The sequence below is a fragment of the Lithobates pipiens genome, unplaced genomic scaffold, assembly GCF_037356315.1.
Source record: "Lithobates pipiens isolate NorthernLeopardFrog02 unplaced genomic scaffold, aLitPip1_a1.2 Scaffold_16, whole genome shotgun sequence".
NCBI lineage: Eukaryota > Metazoa > Chordata > Amphibia > Anura > Ranidae > Lithobates > Lithobates pipiens.
The window spans coordinates 24,764,089-24,783,041 of NW_027507748.1; the positions used below are offsets into that span (position 1 = coordinate 24,764,089).

The 18,953-nt window shown below is 43.5% G+C and overlaps 1 protein-coding gene across 1 annotated transcript in view; it reads right to left on the minus strand.

The window, feature by feature from the left end:
• CCDC191 (coiled-coil domain containing 191) overlaps positions 1 to 18,953 on the minus strand; it is a 91,991-nt gene that overhangs the window by 38,119 nt on the left and 34,919 nt on the right. The window contains exons 6-9 of the mRNA XM_077479695.1: positions 16,291 to 16,514; positions 7,800 to 7,953; positions 5,095 to 5,285; positions 1,859 to 2,096 (exon numbers count right to left, since the gene is read on the minus strand). Coding sequence (XP_077335821.1) covers positions 1,859 to 2,096; positions 5,095 to 5,285; positions 7,800 to 7,953; positions 16,291 to 16,514 — 807 coding nt within the window. The remainder of the gene's footprint in view (positions 1 to 1,858; positions 2,097 to 5,094; positions 5,286 to 7,799; positions 7,954 to 16,290; positions 16,515 to 18,953) is intronic.

Here is an 18,953-nt window from a genome sequence, read left to right on the forward strand (position 1 = left end):
TCTTCTACATATTTTTGGTAAAAAAAAAAGTGCAATAAGCGATTATTGATTGGTTTGCGCAAAAGTTATAGCGTTTACAAAATAGGGATAGTTTTATAGCATTTTTATTAATAATTTTTTATTATTTTTTTTTTTACTAGTAATGGCGGCGATCAGCGATTTTTATTGTGACTGCGACATTGTGGGGGACCCATCGGACATTTTTGACACATTTTTGGGACCATTGTCATTTATACAGTAATCACTGCTATATAAATGCAGTGATTCCTGTGTAAATGACACTGGCAGTGAAGAGGTTAACCAGTGGGTGGCAGTGTAGGGGTTAAGTGTTCCTAGGGATGTGTTACTAACTGTGGGGGGGTTGGGCTTTCATTTAGTGAACACTGATCTCTGCTCCAATCACATGGAGCAGAGATCAGCATCACTAGTTGCTAGGCAGAATGGAGAAATGTTGTTTACACAGCATTTCCTCCATTCGGCCGCTCCGTGAGACGATCACGGGGATGCCCGCGGCGATCGAGTCCGCGGGTCCCGCGACCGGACTCACGGGGGTCCCGACCAGCGCGGGAGCGCGCCGCCGGCGGCGCGCTCCCGATGGCAGGGCGGCAAATTTAAAGGGACGTACATGTACGCCCATTTGCCTGCCCGTGCCATTCTGTCGACGTACATCGTCGTGCGCTGGTCGGCAAGTGGTTAACCGCTTGCCGACCGCCACACACAGATGTACGTCAGCAGAATGGTACAGGCAGGCAAATGGGCGTACCCGTATCTCCCTTTAAATTTGCCGCCTTTCGGGGGCGCGCGCTCCCGCCACGCGAGGGTGCCCGCGGGTCCCAGGAACTCGATGTTCTCTGGCGCCCCGCGATTGCGGCGTGGAGAGGTAGAACGGGGAGATGTCTATGTAAACAAGGCATTTCCCTGTTCTGCCTAGTGACATGACAGAGATCTACTGCTCCCTGTTATCGGAAACAGTGATCGCTGTCATGTCAGTGGTAGCCCACCCCCCCCCCCCCAACAGTTATAATCACTCTCTAGGACACACTTAACCCCTTGATTGCCCCCTAGTGTTTAACCCCTTCAATGCCAGTGTCATTTACACAGTAATCAGTGCATTTTTATAGCACTGATCGCTGTATAAATGACAATGGTCCCAAAACAGTGTCAAAAGTGTCCGCCATTTTTATTGTGACTGCGATATTATAGCGGACACATCGGACACTTTTGACACTATTTTGGGACCATTGTCATTTATACAGCGATCAGTGCTAAAAAATGCACTGATTACTGTGTAAATGACACTGGCATGGAAGGGGTTAAACAATAAAGGGCGATCAAGAGGTTAAGTGTGTCCTAGGGAGTGATTCTTACTGTGGGGGGATGGGCTACCAGTCACATAACAGTGATCACTGCTCCCGATGACAGGGGGGCAGTGATCTCTGTCATGACACAAGGCAGAATGGGGAAATGGCTTATTTACATAGGCAACTCCCCATGACACGATCGCTGGGACACCAGCGGACATCAAGTCCGCGGGTCCCGTGGGCAGTCACGCTGTACATGGCGGGCACTTGTCACGCTTGTCACTGACATGCCGCCAGCCCCACCAATTAAAGGGGACGTACAGGTACGCCCATTTGCCCACCGCTGTCATTGTGCCGGCGTATATCGGCGCGCGGCGGTCGGCAAGGGGTTAATTGAACGCACGTATCAAAAAAAGTTTAAAAATTACTTGAAATTTTATTAAAAGCTTATATGGAAGTTAAGTGCTTGGGGTATCCTCAGCTTTAACTGACAATTAAGAGCGTAAGTTCAACTTCGATCCATATACATGAATGTGCGGTACAGAAGGGACGATCACCTTTTGTGCAGCAGTTTCTGGGCTCCCGATGGCCACCTCAGTACCACTCTCACTGTTTAGTTTGCGGCCCCCCGCGGAGCAGGCCGCTTCCAGCAGAGCCGCCATCTTCCTCTTGGTCTCCTCTTTTTGAGCCTCCAGCTCTCTCTTCTCCTTCTCTGCTCGGCACCAGAGCTGCCACTCTATCAGGCAGTGACGCAGGAGGCGTCTGTGGTAGCTCTCTACTGCCACCTTCTGTTTCCTGGAGGGAAGACAAGGGAGATGAAAACATGAAAAAATAAATAAAATACTGGAAGGTCAGACGTATCGCAGGTCTTTAGGAACAAAATGGGATTTAAAGGCAAGCTGTGGCCAGAATATGCATGCTAAAAGTATTCACATATTCTGAAGATGCAGTAAAATCACTTTAACTGCTTCAATACCCGGGACTTTTACCCCTTTCCTGCTCAGGCCAATTTTCAGCTTTTAGTGCTGTCACACTTGCACGGTCATGCAACACTGTGCCTATATGACATTTTTATCATTTTTTTTTTTCACACAAATAGAACTTTCTTTTGGTGGTATTTAATCACCTCTGTGGTTTATTTTTTATTTAAAAAAAAGTATTTTATTTTTCGCAAAAAAAAAAAAAAGACTGGAAATATTGAAAACAAAACAAAACATTTCTTAGTTTTTGTCAGAAGATTTTGTATATAATTAATTTTTTTCCTTCACTGATGTGCGCTGGTGGGCACTGATGAGACGGCACTGATGAGGTGGCACTAATATGCAGCACTGGTGGGCACTGTAAGGCTGCGCTGATGGTAACGATAAACAGCACTGATCAGTGGCATTAATATGCAGCACTGATGGTAAAGATAAGCAGCACTGATGGGCACTGATAAGTGGCATTAATATGCAGCACTGATGGGAACTGTAAGGCTGCACTGATGGTAATGATAAGAAGCACATTGATGGACACTGATAAGTGGCATTAATATGCAACACTGATGAGCACTGTAAGGCTGCACTGATGGTAATGATAGGCAGCACTGATGGGCACTGATACGTGGCATTAATATGCAGCACTGATGGGCAACACTGATATGCAGCACTGACTTGCATCACTGATGGGCACAGATTGGCCTCACTGATTGGCACTGATAGATAACACTGATATGCAGCACTGATGGGCACTGAGGAGCACTAATAGTCAGCAATGAGTTGCATCACAGATTATCTGTACAGTCTTCCCTGTGAGGAAATGCTGCTGATCATCTCCCTCTCCTCACACACAGCTGATCACATGGGTAAAGAGCCGAGATCGGGGTTGCACCATGTCCCAGTGACACAACGAGCCCGCGATCGCTGTGCTGCATACCCCCCCCCCCCTCCACGTGGGTATGCAAGTGCTGTGAGACTGGGTGGACATCATATGGTGGCGTCCTAGAACAACAGAGCATCCCGCCTGCCGTCATTTGTCTATACAGTAGGGTTGCTACCTGTCTGGGATTCACCCGGACAGTCCGGGTTCTAAATCACGTGTCCAGGTTTCAGTCCACCTCAGACTCAGACACAATATTCAGACAGAAATGTGTCTGGAAACAGGGCCCGACAGGAGGGTGAGGGGGCGCTATGTGCGCCACATTACTATTACCTTCGGAGTGCCCAAAGGTGTTCCAGGTCTTTTACAATCCTATATGGTATGCTAAAATAAAAATAATAGAAAATTGCTGTGCTCCGCTAAAGTGTTCGGGTTTGACTTGAAGAAAAAGTGGCAACCCTACTATACTGCGGGTGGGAGGTAGTTTAATATAAGCCCTCAATCACCTCTGTATCTATAAGTATTGTGGAGAAATGAATCTTTAAATTTCAAAACAGAAGCACCAACATCTTTGTTTTTTTTTTTTTTCCTATTACTTACCAAAATCCTGAGAGTCTTCTAATGTAAACACGCTGCAGAGTTTTCTAAGCCATGAGCCCGCAACCTGCGGCACTTGTGCCAAAGCTGGCAGACCAGATGGCAGTTAGATGGCATGTAGGCTAGTTAAATATTTGTAAGGATGGGGGGGGGGGGGGCGTCTGCAATGGAATGTGGGTACTGAAGTATATATATAACCGCTAATCCTTGGAGTATATTTGCTGCACTAACACCATTATTATTTCGAATTTTGCTGATTTTCTTTTTCTTTTTTTTCAGATTTTCGAATTTTTGAATTTCCGAATTTTCTAATTTTCTAAATTTCTGAATTTCGATTAATAAAGCAAAAAAAAAAAAAAACTTATTTTTTTTTGTTTTTTTATTCAAAATTCCTAAAGTTTAAAATTAGAAAGCAAAAAAAAAAAAAAACACAACACTGAATTTATAATAAAAAAGCAAAAAAAAGTATTTTACTGATTTCACTGATTTTCCTTTTTTTTCAGATTTTCACATTTCCAAATTTTCATATTCCTGAATTTCGAATATAAAAAATTCCATTTATTTTATTTTTTAATTTTAATAATTTTATTCAAAATTCCGTTTTTGTTTTTTTTTGCTTACTAATTTTCAAATTACCTAATTTTGAATAAAAAAGCAAAAAAAAAAAAACTTTTTTTTGCTTTTTTAGTTGAAATTCCTTTTTTTTTTTCTTTATAATTTTAAAATTATAAAGAAAAAAAAAAAAGAAAAAGGAATTTCTACTAAAAAAGCAAAAAAAAAACAGTTTTTTTTTTTTTTTTGCTTTTTTAATCAAAATTTGGTAATTTGAAAACTAGAAAGCAAAAAAAAAAAAACGAATTTTGAATAAAATAATTAAAAAATAAAATAAATGGAATTTTTTATATTCGAAATTCAGGAATATGAAAATTTGGAAATGTGAAAATCTCAAAAAAAAAGGAAAAATCTGTAAAATACTTTTTTTTGTCAGTGCACATGTCTAACAATCAGCAGCTTCAGCCGCCCACAGTTAAAATGGCTACCGCCAGACTCAGTGGAGGGAGATTTCTGCAGCATATTGGGCAAGTACAGAATCACAGTATATATAAAATAATATGCAAAGTGTTTGGAGGGAAGCTTCAGAATGGCAAAGATGTTTTAAATGACAAATTATGTGAGTGGACTGCAGTTCCCCTTTTAAGTCCGTTTACACCCGCCTGTCCATAGACCTGCATGGACCTTGCGATCAGGTCTGCATGAAACACTGACAGGTGGACCTGATCGGAAGCGCCCGCCATGTTCCCTATACAACACACTTGCTCCTCCCCGGAGTACTAGTCACCTGTTTTGGTCCCGGAGCTCGCGCTCCATTTTTTGGGTCTCTTGGTCCAGCTTCTGTGACCACACCTGTTGCTTCCATGCACGGAATGTCCTCAGCTGAAGCTTCCAGTCTGCCAGTGCCCGGGCTTTGCCCGTCTTCACCCGCCGCTCCAGGACCAGCTTATACCAGGCAGAGAAATACTTCTGTAAGCACTGGAGGAAAAGAGGAGGAGCGGTATGAGATCGGGGGGGGGGCCTGATCCGATCAGTACCCCAATGCTGACATCTGTAGGGGTCTCAGAACTTTATAAACTAAGGGCCCAATTTACTGTCTTAGGAATTCAGGAGGGGCGGGGCTGTGTCCCGAGGGAGAAGAAAATGCCCCGGGGTCAGTGGGAATAAAAAAAAGTAAATAGACCCGTGGTCAGCAGTGGGAGAAATAATGCTTCATCATTGATATTGACGGAGGGAATAGTGCCCCATTGTTAGTGTCAGTGGGAGGAATAGTGCCCCATCATTGGTGTCAGTCGGAAGAATACTTCCCCATTGTTGGAGTAAGTGGGAGGGAGAGTGCCTCACTGTTGGTGTTAGTGGGACAGGCGCTGCTCCATCATTGGTGTCAGTAGAAGGAATAGTGCCCCATTTTTGGTATCAGTGGGAGGAATAGTGCCCCATTGTTGATATCAGTGGGAGAAATAGTGCCCCATCATTGATGCCAGTGGGAGGAATAGTGCCCCATCATTGGTGTTAGTGGGAGGAATAGTGCCCCATCATTGTTGTCAGTGAGATGAATAGTGCCCCATCATTTATGTCAGTGGGAGGAATAGTGCCCCATCACTGATATCAGAGGGTGGAAAAGTGCCCCATCATTGGTATCAGTAGGAGGAAAAGTGCCCCATCATTGGTATCAGTAGGAGGAAAAGTGCCTCATCATTGTTATCAGTGGGAGGAATCGTGCCCCATCATTGGTGTCAGTGGGAGGAATTGGCTATAGATGGAATAGTGACATGTATAAATGGGAGGAATAGTCCCAAGAGCTAAATAAAAGCAAGTATAGAGCACTTCTCTGGCCCATCCTTCCTCAACCCGTCATAGAGGAACCCTTGAAGTAAATTTTCCGGTCTCTGGGAACCCTTTCCCCTAAAACGATGATGCCCACAGCTCAGTACCTGAGAAGAAGAGAATAAAGAATGTGGTGTACCTGCAGTGGCATGCAGGGACAGATTAGACCGGAGACAATTATCCCCCTGGCATGTGTTTGGAGCAGTGCTGGGGCGAGATCATCCAGTGCCCAGGGCAAAGATGCCACATTGGGCCAGTCTCCTCCTCCATTATGTGCGAGCCTATGAGGAGAGAGAGCACAGCCCACACCTCCTCCCGACTCTCTCCTCCTTCATTATGTGCGAGCGTATGAGGAGAGAGAGCACAGCCCGCACCTCATCCCGACTCTCTCCTCCTTCATTATGTGCGAGCCTATGAGGAAAGAGAGCACAGCCCGCACCTCCTCCCGGCTCTCTCCTCCTTCATTATGTGCGAGCGTATGAGGAGAGAGAGCACAGCCCGCACCTCCTCCCGACTCTCTCCTCCTTCATTATGTGCGAGCGTATGAGGAGAGAGAGCACAGCCCGCACCTCCTCCCGGCTCTCTCCTCCTTCATTATGTGCGAGCGTATGAGGAGAGAGAGCACAGCCCACACCTCCTCCCAACTCTCTCCTCCTTCATTATATGCGAGCCTATGAGGAGAGAAAGCACAGCCTGCACCTCCTCCCGACTCTCTCCTCCTTCATTATGTGCGAGCGTATGAGGAGAGAGAGCACAGCCCGCACCTCCTCCCGGCTCTCTCCTCCTTCATTATGTGCGAGCGTATGAGGAGAGAGAGCACAGCCCACACCTCCTCCCAACTCTCTCCTCCTTCATTATATGCGAGCCTATGAGGAGAGAAAGCACAGCCCACACCTCCTCCCGACTCTCTCCTCCTTCATTATGTGCAAGCCTATGAGGAGAGAGAGTACACACTGCACCTCCTCCCAGATCTCTCCTCCTTCATTATATGCAAGCCTATGAGGAGAGAGAGCACAACCCGCACCTCCTCCTGGCTCTCTCCTCCTTCATTATGTGGGAGCCTATGAGGAGGAGAGAAAGCACAGCCCGCACCTCCTCCCGCCTCTCTCATCCTTCATTATGAGCGAGCCTATGAGGAGGAGAGAAAGCACAGCCTGCACCTCCTCCCGAATCTCTCCTTCTTCATTATATGCGAGCCTATGAGGAGAGAGAGCACAGCCCACACCTTATCCCAGATCTCTCCTCCTTCATTATATGCAAGCCTATGAGGAGAGAGAGCACAGCCCGCACCTCCTCCCGGATCTCTCCTCCTTCATTATATGCAAGCCTATGAGGAGGAGAGAGAGCACAGCCCGCACCTCCTCCCGCATCTCTCCTCCTTCATTATATGCAAGCCTATAAGAAGGAGAGAGCACAGCCTGCACCTCCTCCCGGCTCTCCCCTCTTGTCCTTGCTGCTTCCAGCGCTGGGCTAACAGAAGTAGTGTTGCCTCTGCCACTACTTCTGTCAGCCTTATAGCAAGATCTTGCGGCGTCCCCATCCCTACAATACATGCCCTTTTGCCCCTCTCCTTGTCCCGGCCCTGGTTTGGAGTGTGGGAGGAAACCTTTACAAGCACTAAAAACTGACCCAAACCCGTCCTAGTTAATCTTTAGGATTCCTCACCTTGTGATTCTCGGCATAAACCTGGCTGAGCAGCTCTTGGATCTTGGCCTGCCTCTCCCGGGTCCTTCTCTCGGTCTCCAGCTCTTGGACCCCTCGCTGTACATGGAGTGTCTCCTGCATCCTCTTATCCTCCTGCTGCCGTCTCTTCCACTCTCTGCACACAGACATATAACAGGACAATACACGGGGAGATATTGAGGAACAATCTAACAGGAACATTTCAGTAACAGCCACACTGGTGATAAACGATGAGCTGGAAAACCCGGTGTTTAGATCTGATCTCCATCCTCTAGTTGTACCGGATCCCCCCTCCCCGGACTGAAAAAGGCTTCCTCTGATTTCACTGCACACTGTGAGATCCTCACAATGTGCATTAGAAGCTGCAGGAAGTCAGAGAGAGCCCCGCCTCATTTCCTGGCTGGAGGACGTCCGGCATTATCTACCCGACTGTCCCTGGCCCCGCCCCTTTCATTCATTGGATTTTACTTCTTCCAATCATTAAGGCTCAACATGACCCGGAGAAGCCTGGAGGAGGATGAATCCTGCCTAGGAAAGCCCACAAAGGAACTTCCTTTCATAGGGTGACAACTCGCTTCCTTTTTATTTCTTTATTCTTTTATTTTTTATTCTATTCTATTCAAAATTTGAATTTCGGAAGATGGTTATATTCTATTTACTATATTCTATTATTTTTTTTCTCTTCTATCCTCTTCCAATTCAAATTTATTCTGATATTTGAATTCCAGAAGATGGTTATATTCTATTTTATTGTTGTTTTCTATTCTATTCTTTTAAAAAAGGGGGAATGGTGTTGCGCTCCTTACAAAATATTGTATATATTTTTCTTATAATAGATTATTAAAATATTTGACTATACTTCAAACTAGCAAACATTCATGAGTGTCATAAATAAAGTGCAAAAGTGCAGATGAAGTAATATCCTGAATTAAATGGCATATATGTTAAAAGAAACAAATATAAAACATATATCAAACATGTGCAATGCTGCATAAAAAAATAATAAAATATAAAGTGTCACTGCAAGTAATTCTGAAACTGTGCAACATACACAAAAAGTGAATGGTTCATAAAGGTGACTTGTTTTAACAAAGAGAAAATTAAAATTATGTAAATATAAATGAAAACGAATAAATAAATAAATAAAATGCTTTTAGGCTCGGTTCACACAGGGGGGCGACACGACGCGGCACGACTTGCCGCGCCGTGACCTGCCGCGACCTCAGCGGCGACTTGCAAATGACTTCTGTATAGAAGTCAATGCAAGTCGCCCCGAGGTCGCCCAAAAGTAGTACAAGAACCTTTTTTCTAAGTCGGAGCGACTCGAGTCGCTCCTCTTAGAACGGTTCCGTAGTACAGAACGGGGGCGACTTGTCAGGTCGCGGCGCGGCAAGTCGTGCCGCGTCGTGTCGCCCCCTGTGTGAACCGAGCCTAAACATGCCTTGTACACACGTTCCGATTATCATACGACCGATCGTTCACATTTTGTTGTATACAACTAAGATCGAATACAACAGTTCAAAATGTGTGTAAGATTTTTGTCGTACGATTCTGGAAAAATCTTCCGTCGTGCGTAGCTACGCATTTTAAATGATGTCAAATACGTGTGAACTGTGTGTCCTTCTGGTTTATTTTCGTGTTTCCGATCATGCGTGGCGTTTGTCGAATGACTTTTATCGGACGCATACTGTACTGGCTACACGATTGTCGTACGACGGGCTATCATCCGACTAAAGTTTTCCTGTTTGTCCCTTCGGATTTGGTTGGACGGACTGTCGTGATCGGCTGTCGAAAGCTGCGTACTAACGATCAGATTATCGAACGATCTGTCCGAAAGCGACTTTTGTGGTCCGATAATCGGAACGTGTGTACGGGGCATAAGTGTAACAAGTCTTAGTGCAATATTGGACGTTATTCCTTGGTCCAATGTGCAACAATAGTGCAGGTGTGCAAGTGTTTCACTGGAACACTGTGTGCTGCTATCTTGACAACTTCCCAGTTGAAGTCACGTGTGTTGTGACGTAACGCGTAGGAGACCAGAGGCAAATCAGACACCGGAATAGACGCCCAGACACGAGCTCGGCGCTCGTTTTTACACCGCTCTGCTTACATAAGAAAATGTGAGTTTTTATGACCATATCTAAATAAAACTGTATACCCTTTTTCAAAATACTACACCATGGTGGGCCTCTTTTTCATCTTTTTTAAATCGATTTGAGTGATCCAAGACATTTAAACGCCTAGTGGAAAGAGAGAAAAAGGGAAAGGACCATCCCTCCCTCCCCCCCCCCCCCCTGGCTTCACTCCATATAGTGTACGAACGCCTAGAAAAGGATCGATCCGAAGGGACCCCCTCCCCCTATAACATCTCGCTACATGCTGTTTACCTTACAGCAGTAAGGTAATCATTCATTACAACCACGGGTGTCAGTGACACTGAAGATTCACCTTTTTTGCACTTAAAGCGGAGGTCCACCCTAAAATGGACCTTCCGCTCATCGGAATCCTCCCCCCCTCCGGCGCCACAATTGGCACCTTTCAGGGGGGAGGGGGGTGCAGTTACCTGGATAATCCAGGTAACTGCAACCACTTCCGGGATAGCTCTCTGCGGAAAGGGGCGTAGATTACGCCCCTTTCCGCAAGTGCCCGCCCCCTTCCGCAAGTGCCCCGCTGCCTGCTGGGAAACCCACAGATCCCAGAGGCAGCGGGGACCGTCCTCATTGCGCAGCGCGGCTCGCGCATGCGCAGTAGGGAACGGGGAAATGAAGTCGAAAAGGCTCCATTTCCTGATTCCCATACCCAAGATGGCGGCGGCAGCACCCGAGTGACGATCTAGAGATCGGCTTCGGGTGCCGACATCGCGGGCGCGCTGGACAGGTAAGTGTCACTATTTTAAAAGTCAGCAGCTGCAGTATTTGTAGCTGCTGACTTTAAAAAAAAAAAAAAAAAAATGCGGAGTCCCGGCGGACTCCCGCTTTAAAGGCACAGTATCACCAAATGTCAAGATAGCAGCACACAGTGTTCCAGTGAAACACTTGCACACCTGCACTATTGTTGCACATTGGACCAAGGAATAACGTCCAATATTGCACTAAGACTTGTTACACTTAGTCTGTTAAAAGCATTTTATTTATTCGTTTTCATTTATATTTACATTATTTTAATTTTCTCTTTGTTAAAACAAGTCACCTTTATGAACCATTCACTTTTTGTGTATGTTGCACAGTTTCAGAATTACTTGCAGTGACACTTTATATTTTATTATTTTTTTATGCAGCATCGCACATGTTTGATATATGTTTTATATTTGTTTCTTTTAACATATATGCCATTTAATTCAGGATATTACTTCATCTGCACTTTTGCACTTTATTTATGACACCGATGAATGTTTGCTAGTTTGAAGTATAGTCAAATATTTTAATAATCTATTATAAGAAAAATATATACAATATTTTGTAAGGAGCGCAACACCATTCCCCCTTTTTTTACAACTATACACATATTTGGACACGAGTTTGGTCCTTACGGTGGATGCAGCACCTATCGTTCAAATATATTACAAATTCCTTTTAGCGCAGGAGTACTTACTTTACAACTTTTATTCTATTCTTTTATTTTCTGTTCTATTCTATTATACTTGAATTTGAATTTATTATATTCAAATTTGGGGGAAATGGTTATATTCTTTCTATTATATTGTGTTTTTCATTATATTCTTTTATTTTATTTTATATTCTATTTCAAATGTTTGTTATTTAAAATCTGAATTTCCGAAGAAGGTTCTATTCTATTTTATTCTATTGTTTTTTTTTCTATTCTATTCTCTTCTATTTGTATTCAAATTTATTCTATTTGAAATTCCAATTTCAAAAGATGGGTATATTTTATTTTCTATTCTTTTTTTTATTCTACTCTAATTATTTATTTTTTATTCTATTTTATTCTGTTCTTTGATTTTCTATTCTATTTTTGTTCTCTTTTACTCTATTCATTTCTAGTCTATTCTTTTAAAGGAATTTTCTATTCCTTTATTTTTTTATTCTATTTTTTTCTATCCCATTTCAAATGTATTCTATTTGAGAGCTGAATTTCCAAGGAAGGTTCTATTCTATTGTTTTTTTTTTCTATTCAACTCTCTTCTATTCTATTTGTATTTGAATTTATTCTATTTGAAATTCAAATTTCAGAAGATGGGTATATTCTATTCTATTTTTTACTTCTACTCTATTCCTTTATTTTCTATTCTATTTTAGAAAATAAAAGAATAGACTAGAAATAGAATATAAAATAAAGGAATAGAATAGAAAATAAAAGAATAGACTAGGAATTAATGGAGTAAAGGAGAACAAAATAGAATAGAAAATAAAAGAACAGAATATTCTATTTTTGTTCTGCTTTACTCTATTAATTTCTAGTCTATTCTTTTATTTTTTATTCTATTCCTTTTTTTTTGTATTCTAATTATTCTATTTGAAATCTGAATTTCCAAAGAAGATTCTATTCTACTTTATTCTATTCTATTGTTTTGTCCTATTCTATTCTCTTCTATCCTACTTGTATTTGAATTTATTCTATTTGAAATTTGAATTTCAGAAGATGGGTATATTCTATTTTCTATTTTTTTTTATTCTATTCTACTCTATTCCTTTATTTTCTATTTTATTCTGTTCTTTTATTTTCTATTCTATTTTTGTTACTCTAATCATTTCTAGTCTATTCTTTTATTTTCTATTCTATTTATTTCTATTCTATTTCAAACGTATTCTATTTGAAATCTGAATTTCTGAAGAAGGTTCTATTGTATTTTAATCTATTTTTTATACTCTATTTGTATTAGAATTTATTCTATTTTAAATTTGAATTTCAGAAGATGGGTATATTCTAATTTCTATTCTTTTTTTATTCCTTTATTTTCTTTTATTTTCTATTCTAATTTTGTTCTCTTTTACTCTATTCATTTCTAGTCTATTCTTTTATACTATTCCCTTATTTTCTATTCTATTTTTTCTATTCTTTTATTCTCTATTCTGTTCCGTTTTACTCTACTACAGTCTATTCTTTTATTTTCTATGCTATATTTTTTTTCTGTTCTGTTTCTTTCTTTTCTATTCTATTTTATTCTCTATGGAAAGTCTAATTTGATTCGAAAACTATTCTAATTTAAATTACATCTGATTTTTAATTTTTTTTTGTTATATCGGATTTGTTTAAAATTTGTTACAATTGTAATTCACAAATTCGGATACATTTGAATTTCTGAATAACTGAAAAATTAGTCCGAATTTAATTTCAGAATGAAATTAAAAGCACATGTCTAGGCCCTTTAGCTAGACAACATATTGATCTATACGCAGGTCCTTGGGGTCCCTATATGCGGGTCCTTGGGGTCCCTATATGAGGGTCCTTGGGGTCTATATGTGGTGGTCCTTGGGGTCCCCATGTGGTGGTCTTTGGGGCCCCTGTGTGCGGGTCCTTGGGGTCCCTATATGGTGGTCCTTGGGGTCCCTATCTGCGGGTCCTTGGGGCCCCTATGTGGTGGTCCTTGGGGCCTCTGTGTGAGGGTCCTTGGGGTCCCTATATGGTGGTCCTTGGGGTCCCTATCTGCGGGTCCTTGGGGCCCCTATATGCGGGTCCTTGGGGTCCCTATATGGTGGTCCTTGGGGTCCCTATATGGTGGTTCTTGGGGCCCCTGTGTGTGGGTCCTTGGGGTCCCCATATGGTGGTCCTTGGGGCCCCTGTGTGCGGGTCCTTGGGGTCCCTATATGGTGGTCCTGGGGGTCCCTATCTGCGGGTCCTTGGGGCCCCTGTGTGCGGGTCCTTGGGGTCCCTACTACCCCTCCAGCACTGTCCAGCAGGGTGCAGGAGAAATGCAGCTTACTGACTGTATTTACCATTAAAAAAGTTACATCAAGGTGCCCTAAAAATGCCCATTTATTAAAATAAAATAAAAAAATAGATGGGCTTTAACATAACAATCCCATATTATTGACCAAATATTCATAAAAACAACCATAGCAACTTGGAGATGACATATTGGAGGTGTGGCCTGGCTCGCAGTCTCCACTCAAATTCATCCCAAAAGGCGTTCTATGGGATGGCACGGGCGCCGGGACAATTTTGATGCCCCATATTCTTTGTAGATGGTTTGATTTCACCCACTCCCAAGCTACCTCATCATGCTGCTTTTCAAGCGATTCTCCATTATGGTGTCCGATACCTCAATATGCCATCTCCAAGTCGCTAGGACTGTTTTCATCAATATCTGGTCAATAATATGGGATTGTTATGCTTATTTACTATGTATGGACTCACATTGCTATGTCATGGTTTTTTTTTTTATGAATAAAACAATTCTTGTTACATTGACTCATCAAAAAAAGGTTTCCTGTCCTGCCAGACAGGGCTGTGCTGTGTAGCAGAGCTGTTTAGCCATAGGACTGGGTGGACAAAAATATAAATCTTTTGGCAGGCAAAACAGTTCACATATACACTATTACCAAAAGTATTGGGATGCCTGCCTTTACACAGACATAAACTTTATTGGCATCCCAGTCTTATGCCGCGTACACACGACCAGACTGACAGCAAAGGTCTGACGAACTAATCGTCGGACAATTCGTGTGTGTGTGTGCGTGCGTGCGTGCGTGCGCTTCATCGGACCTTTGCTGTCCAAAAATCTGACGGACTTTAGAAATAGAACATGCTTCACATTTTTTCACCAGAACTCCACCGGACCCAGTTCCTATTAATAAATCCGCTCGTGTGTATGCTAGTCCAACGGACAAAAACCGACGCGAGGGCAGCTATTGGCTACTGGCTATAAACTTCCCTATTCTAGTCCGGTCGTACGTCATCACGTTGAAATCCGTCGGAATTTGGTGCGATTGTGTGTGGCCAAGTCCGTTCATTTGGAAAGTCCATTGGAACTCCGCCGAAAGTCCGTCGGGAAGACCGGCGGACCTATTCCGTCGAAGAGTCCGGTCGTGTGTACACGGCATTAGTCCGTAGGGTTCAATATTGAGTTGGCCCACCCTTTGCAGATATAACAGCTTCAACTCTTCTGGGAAGACCGTCCACAAGGTTTAGGAGTGTGTCTATGGGAATGTTTGACCATTCTTCCAGAAAAGCATTTGTGAGGTCAGGCACTGATGTTGGACAAGACGGCCTGGCTCTAATTCATTCCAAAGGTGTTCTATTGGGTTGAGGTCAGGACTCTGTGAAGGCCAGTCAAGTTCCTCCACTCCAAACTTGCTCATCCATGTCTTTGTGGACCTTGCTTTCTGCACTGGTCCAAATCATTTGGTGGAGGGGGGGATTATGGTGTGGGGTTGGGCTTGGCCCCTTAGTTCCAGTGAAGGAAACTCTTAAGGCGTCAGCATACCAAGATATTCTGGACAATTTCATGCTCCCAACTTTGTGGGATCAGTTTTGGGATGTCCCCTTCCTGTTCCAACATGACGGCACCCCAGTGCACAAAACATGGTCCATAAAGACATGGATGAGCGAGTTTGGGGTGGAGGAACTCAACTGGCCTGCAGAGTCCTGACCTCAACCCGATAGAAGACCTTTGGGATGAATTAAAGCAGAGACTGCAAGCCAGGCCATCTAATTCATCCCAAAGGTGTTCTATGGGGTTGAGGTCAGGACTCTGCAGGCCAGTTGATTTCCTCCACCCCAAACTCGCTCATCCATGTCTTTATGGACCATGTTTTGTGCATTGGGGTGCCGTCATGCAGGCCAATTAAGTTCCTCCACCCCAAACTCACTCATTCCTGTCTTTATGGACCTTGCTTTGTGAACTGGTCCAAATCATTTGGTGGAGGGGGGATTAAAGAGCAGGGTTGTTTTTCAGGGGTTGGGCTTGGCCCCTTAGTTCCAGTGAAGGGAACTCTTAAGGCGTCAGCATACCAAGACATTTTGGACAATTTTATGCTCCCAACTTTGTGGGAACAGTTTGGGGACGGCCCCTTCCTGTTCCAACATGACTGCACACCAGTGCACAAAGCAAGGTCCATAAAGACATGGATGAGTGAGTTTGAGGTGGAGGAACTTGAATGACCTCAACCCGATAGAACACCTTTGGGATGAATTAGAGCGGAGACTGCGAGCCAGGTCTTCTCATCCAACATCAGTGCCTGACCTCACAAATGCGCTTCTGGAAGAATGGTCAAACATTTCCATAGACACACTCCTAAACCTTGTAGACAGCCTTCCCAGAAGAGTTGATGCTGTTATAGCGGCAAAGGGTGGGCCAACTCAATATTGAACCCTACGGACTAAGACTGGGATGCCAATAAAGTTCATGTGTGTGTGTGTAAAGGCAGGCGTCACAATACTTTTGGTAATACAGTGCATGTATTTCATACGTGAATGTGCCGGTTTGCCCAGAGTTCAGCTTTCAGAGCAGAGATATCCAATTCCTGACTGGTACACTTTAAAACGTCATTATGTTAGCAAGAATCTCTCTTACAGTTTCCTTGCCTCCTCCATGACTCTTCTACGTTCATTCATCTCTTTGCGCAGTTTCACCATCTCTCTCTGGATCTCCTCCTCCTCCTTCTTGGCCTTCAAGGTTTTCTTTTTGCCTTCCTCCTGGACCAGCAGTTGGGCCTGAGCCAGAGCCGCCTTCTTCATGGCCCTCTCCTGCTTCTGCTTCTCCAGCTCCTTCTGCCTCTGAGCCCGGTTCTCCTTCACCTGCACAGATCATGTGACATCCCAACAGCATGTCAGTACAAAACACGGGGACAGTCAGAGGTTTTACAAGATGGTCTTCCAGTGGAAGTATATAACAAGATTCTGTAACACTGTTGCCTTAAAAGTGGTTGTTAAGCCACTCTAACCTGTATACACCATCAGCACTGCCTCCTATTGTAGTATTCCCCTCTGTGTGTGATTTATAAAAATAAATGCTGTAAATACCTCATTTCACAGCCGAGATTGCTATCACATGACTGACCAGCTTTCTCCTTTCCTCCTCTGACAGAAGCAGTGGGCGGGGCTGAGATTCCTCTGCTGATGTCAGTCTGGATGGGAGGAGGAGAGAGCTGGCTGGTCATGTGATCGCAATCATGGCTGTGAAATTAGGTATTTACAGCATTTATAAATCCCCCTGATGATTTTGTACGTTTGCCCACTGACAAAGAAATGATCAGTCTATAATTTTAATGGTCGGTTTATTTTACCAGTGAAAGACAGAATAACAACAAAACTATCCAGAAAAATGCTTTTCAAAAAAGTTATAAATTGATTTGCATTTTAATGAGTGAAATAATATTTGATCCCCTATCCATCAGCAAGATTTTTGGCTCCCAGGTGTCTTCTATACAGGTAATGAGCTGAGATTAGACGCACTCTCTTAGGCTGGGTTCACACTGCTGCGGCTATGAGAACCGGATGTGATTCGCACTGCACTGCAGTGCAAATCACATCCGATCTCTGTGCGATGCGAGTTCAGCCATACAGATAGTATGGCTGAATTCGCATCGCACCCGACCCAAACTCGCACAGGACCCTTTTTTTGGTCCGCAGCAGAATCGGATCGCATGGGTGTTCACACCATGCGATCCGATTCCTGTCCGAGTTTGCAGATCGCACTGCGATATGCGAACTGATCTGGGGGTGCCATTAACATTTCACTGACACTCCCAGCAGTTTGCATAGGGCAGTGTGAACTGCCGCCGGGAGGCAAGCGATGCGGGAACCCGCCGCGGATTTGCGGCGTTCCCGCATCGCTTCAATGTGAACCTAGCCTTAAAGGGAGTGCTCCTAATCTCAGCTTGTTACTTCTATAAAAGACACATGTCCACAGAAGCAATCAGATTCCAATCTCTCCACCATGGCCAAGACCAAGAGCTGTCTAAGCCCTTGTACACACGGTCGGAGATTCCGTCGGAATGTGTCCGATCGGTAAGTTTTGTCGGATATTCCGACTGTGTGTGGTCTCCATCGGACTTTTTCCGTCGGAAAGTATCCGACGGACCAAGTTTTCCAACTTGCCCGTAACATTTTCCGACAAAATGCTCCGATTGGACATACTCCGATCGTGTGTACAGAATTCCGATCGGACAAAGAGCCACGCATGCTCAGATCAAATTCCTACATCAAAGCTATTGGCTAGGAGCGTGAACGTAGTCCCGTCGTAATGAAATAACGTCATCACGTTCTGAACGATCGGATTTTCCGACAACTTTGTCCGAACGTGTGTTCGGACAAAATCCGACAGACAAAATCTGACGGATTTGGTTGTCAGAATGTCCGACCGTGTGTAGAAGGGTTAAGGATGTCAGGGACAAGATTGTAGACCTACACAAGGCTGGAGTGGGCTACAAGACCATCGCCAAGAAGCTTGGTGAGAGGGTGACAACAGTTGGTGCGATTATTTGCAAATGAAAGAAATACAAAATAACTGTCAGTCTCTCTTGGTCTGGGGCTCCAGGCAAGATCTCACCTCGTGGAGTTTCAATGATCATGAGAATAGGAAAAATGTAAACCGCGCTAGGAAAAATAGTGTAAAATTAACAAACTAACAAAATAGGCGGCAGCAATAAATGTGATATGGCACCCAACAGTAATAAAGTATATACAAAGCCGCGCCAACCCTCCACTACATATAATATAAAATTAAAATTAAAAAATAAAATAAAATATGAAAATAAAAATAAAGACTAATACAATTATGCAAAAAGACCTCAAATAATGTGTAGATAACCAAAAAAGCCAAACATGGCATAAAGTGAAAAAAGTCCAATTAAAGAAAAGTTCATAAGTGAATCCAAATGATGGACGTAAGTGTTTTTAAATGACAACACCCCAGTGGTTCAACACTTTCCAAGGCGCGTGAGATACCCGTCACCGTATGTTGAATGCGCTTACCAAAAAATATATGGAATGAAGCATATACAAATGATAAGTGGATGACATCCAGGTTAACCTTCCTCAGCTGGGTCAGCACTCCATCTCTTAGCGGTGTTTCCAAGATAATAGTCTGTTCAGTGGCCAGGCCTCTGAGTGCTTCATATCGAGACCACTGAACAGACTATTATCTTGGAAACACCGCTAAGAGATGGAGTGCTGACCCAGCTGAGGAAGGTTAACCTGGATGTCATCCACTTATCATTTGTATATGCTTCATTC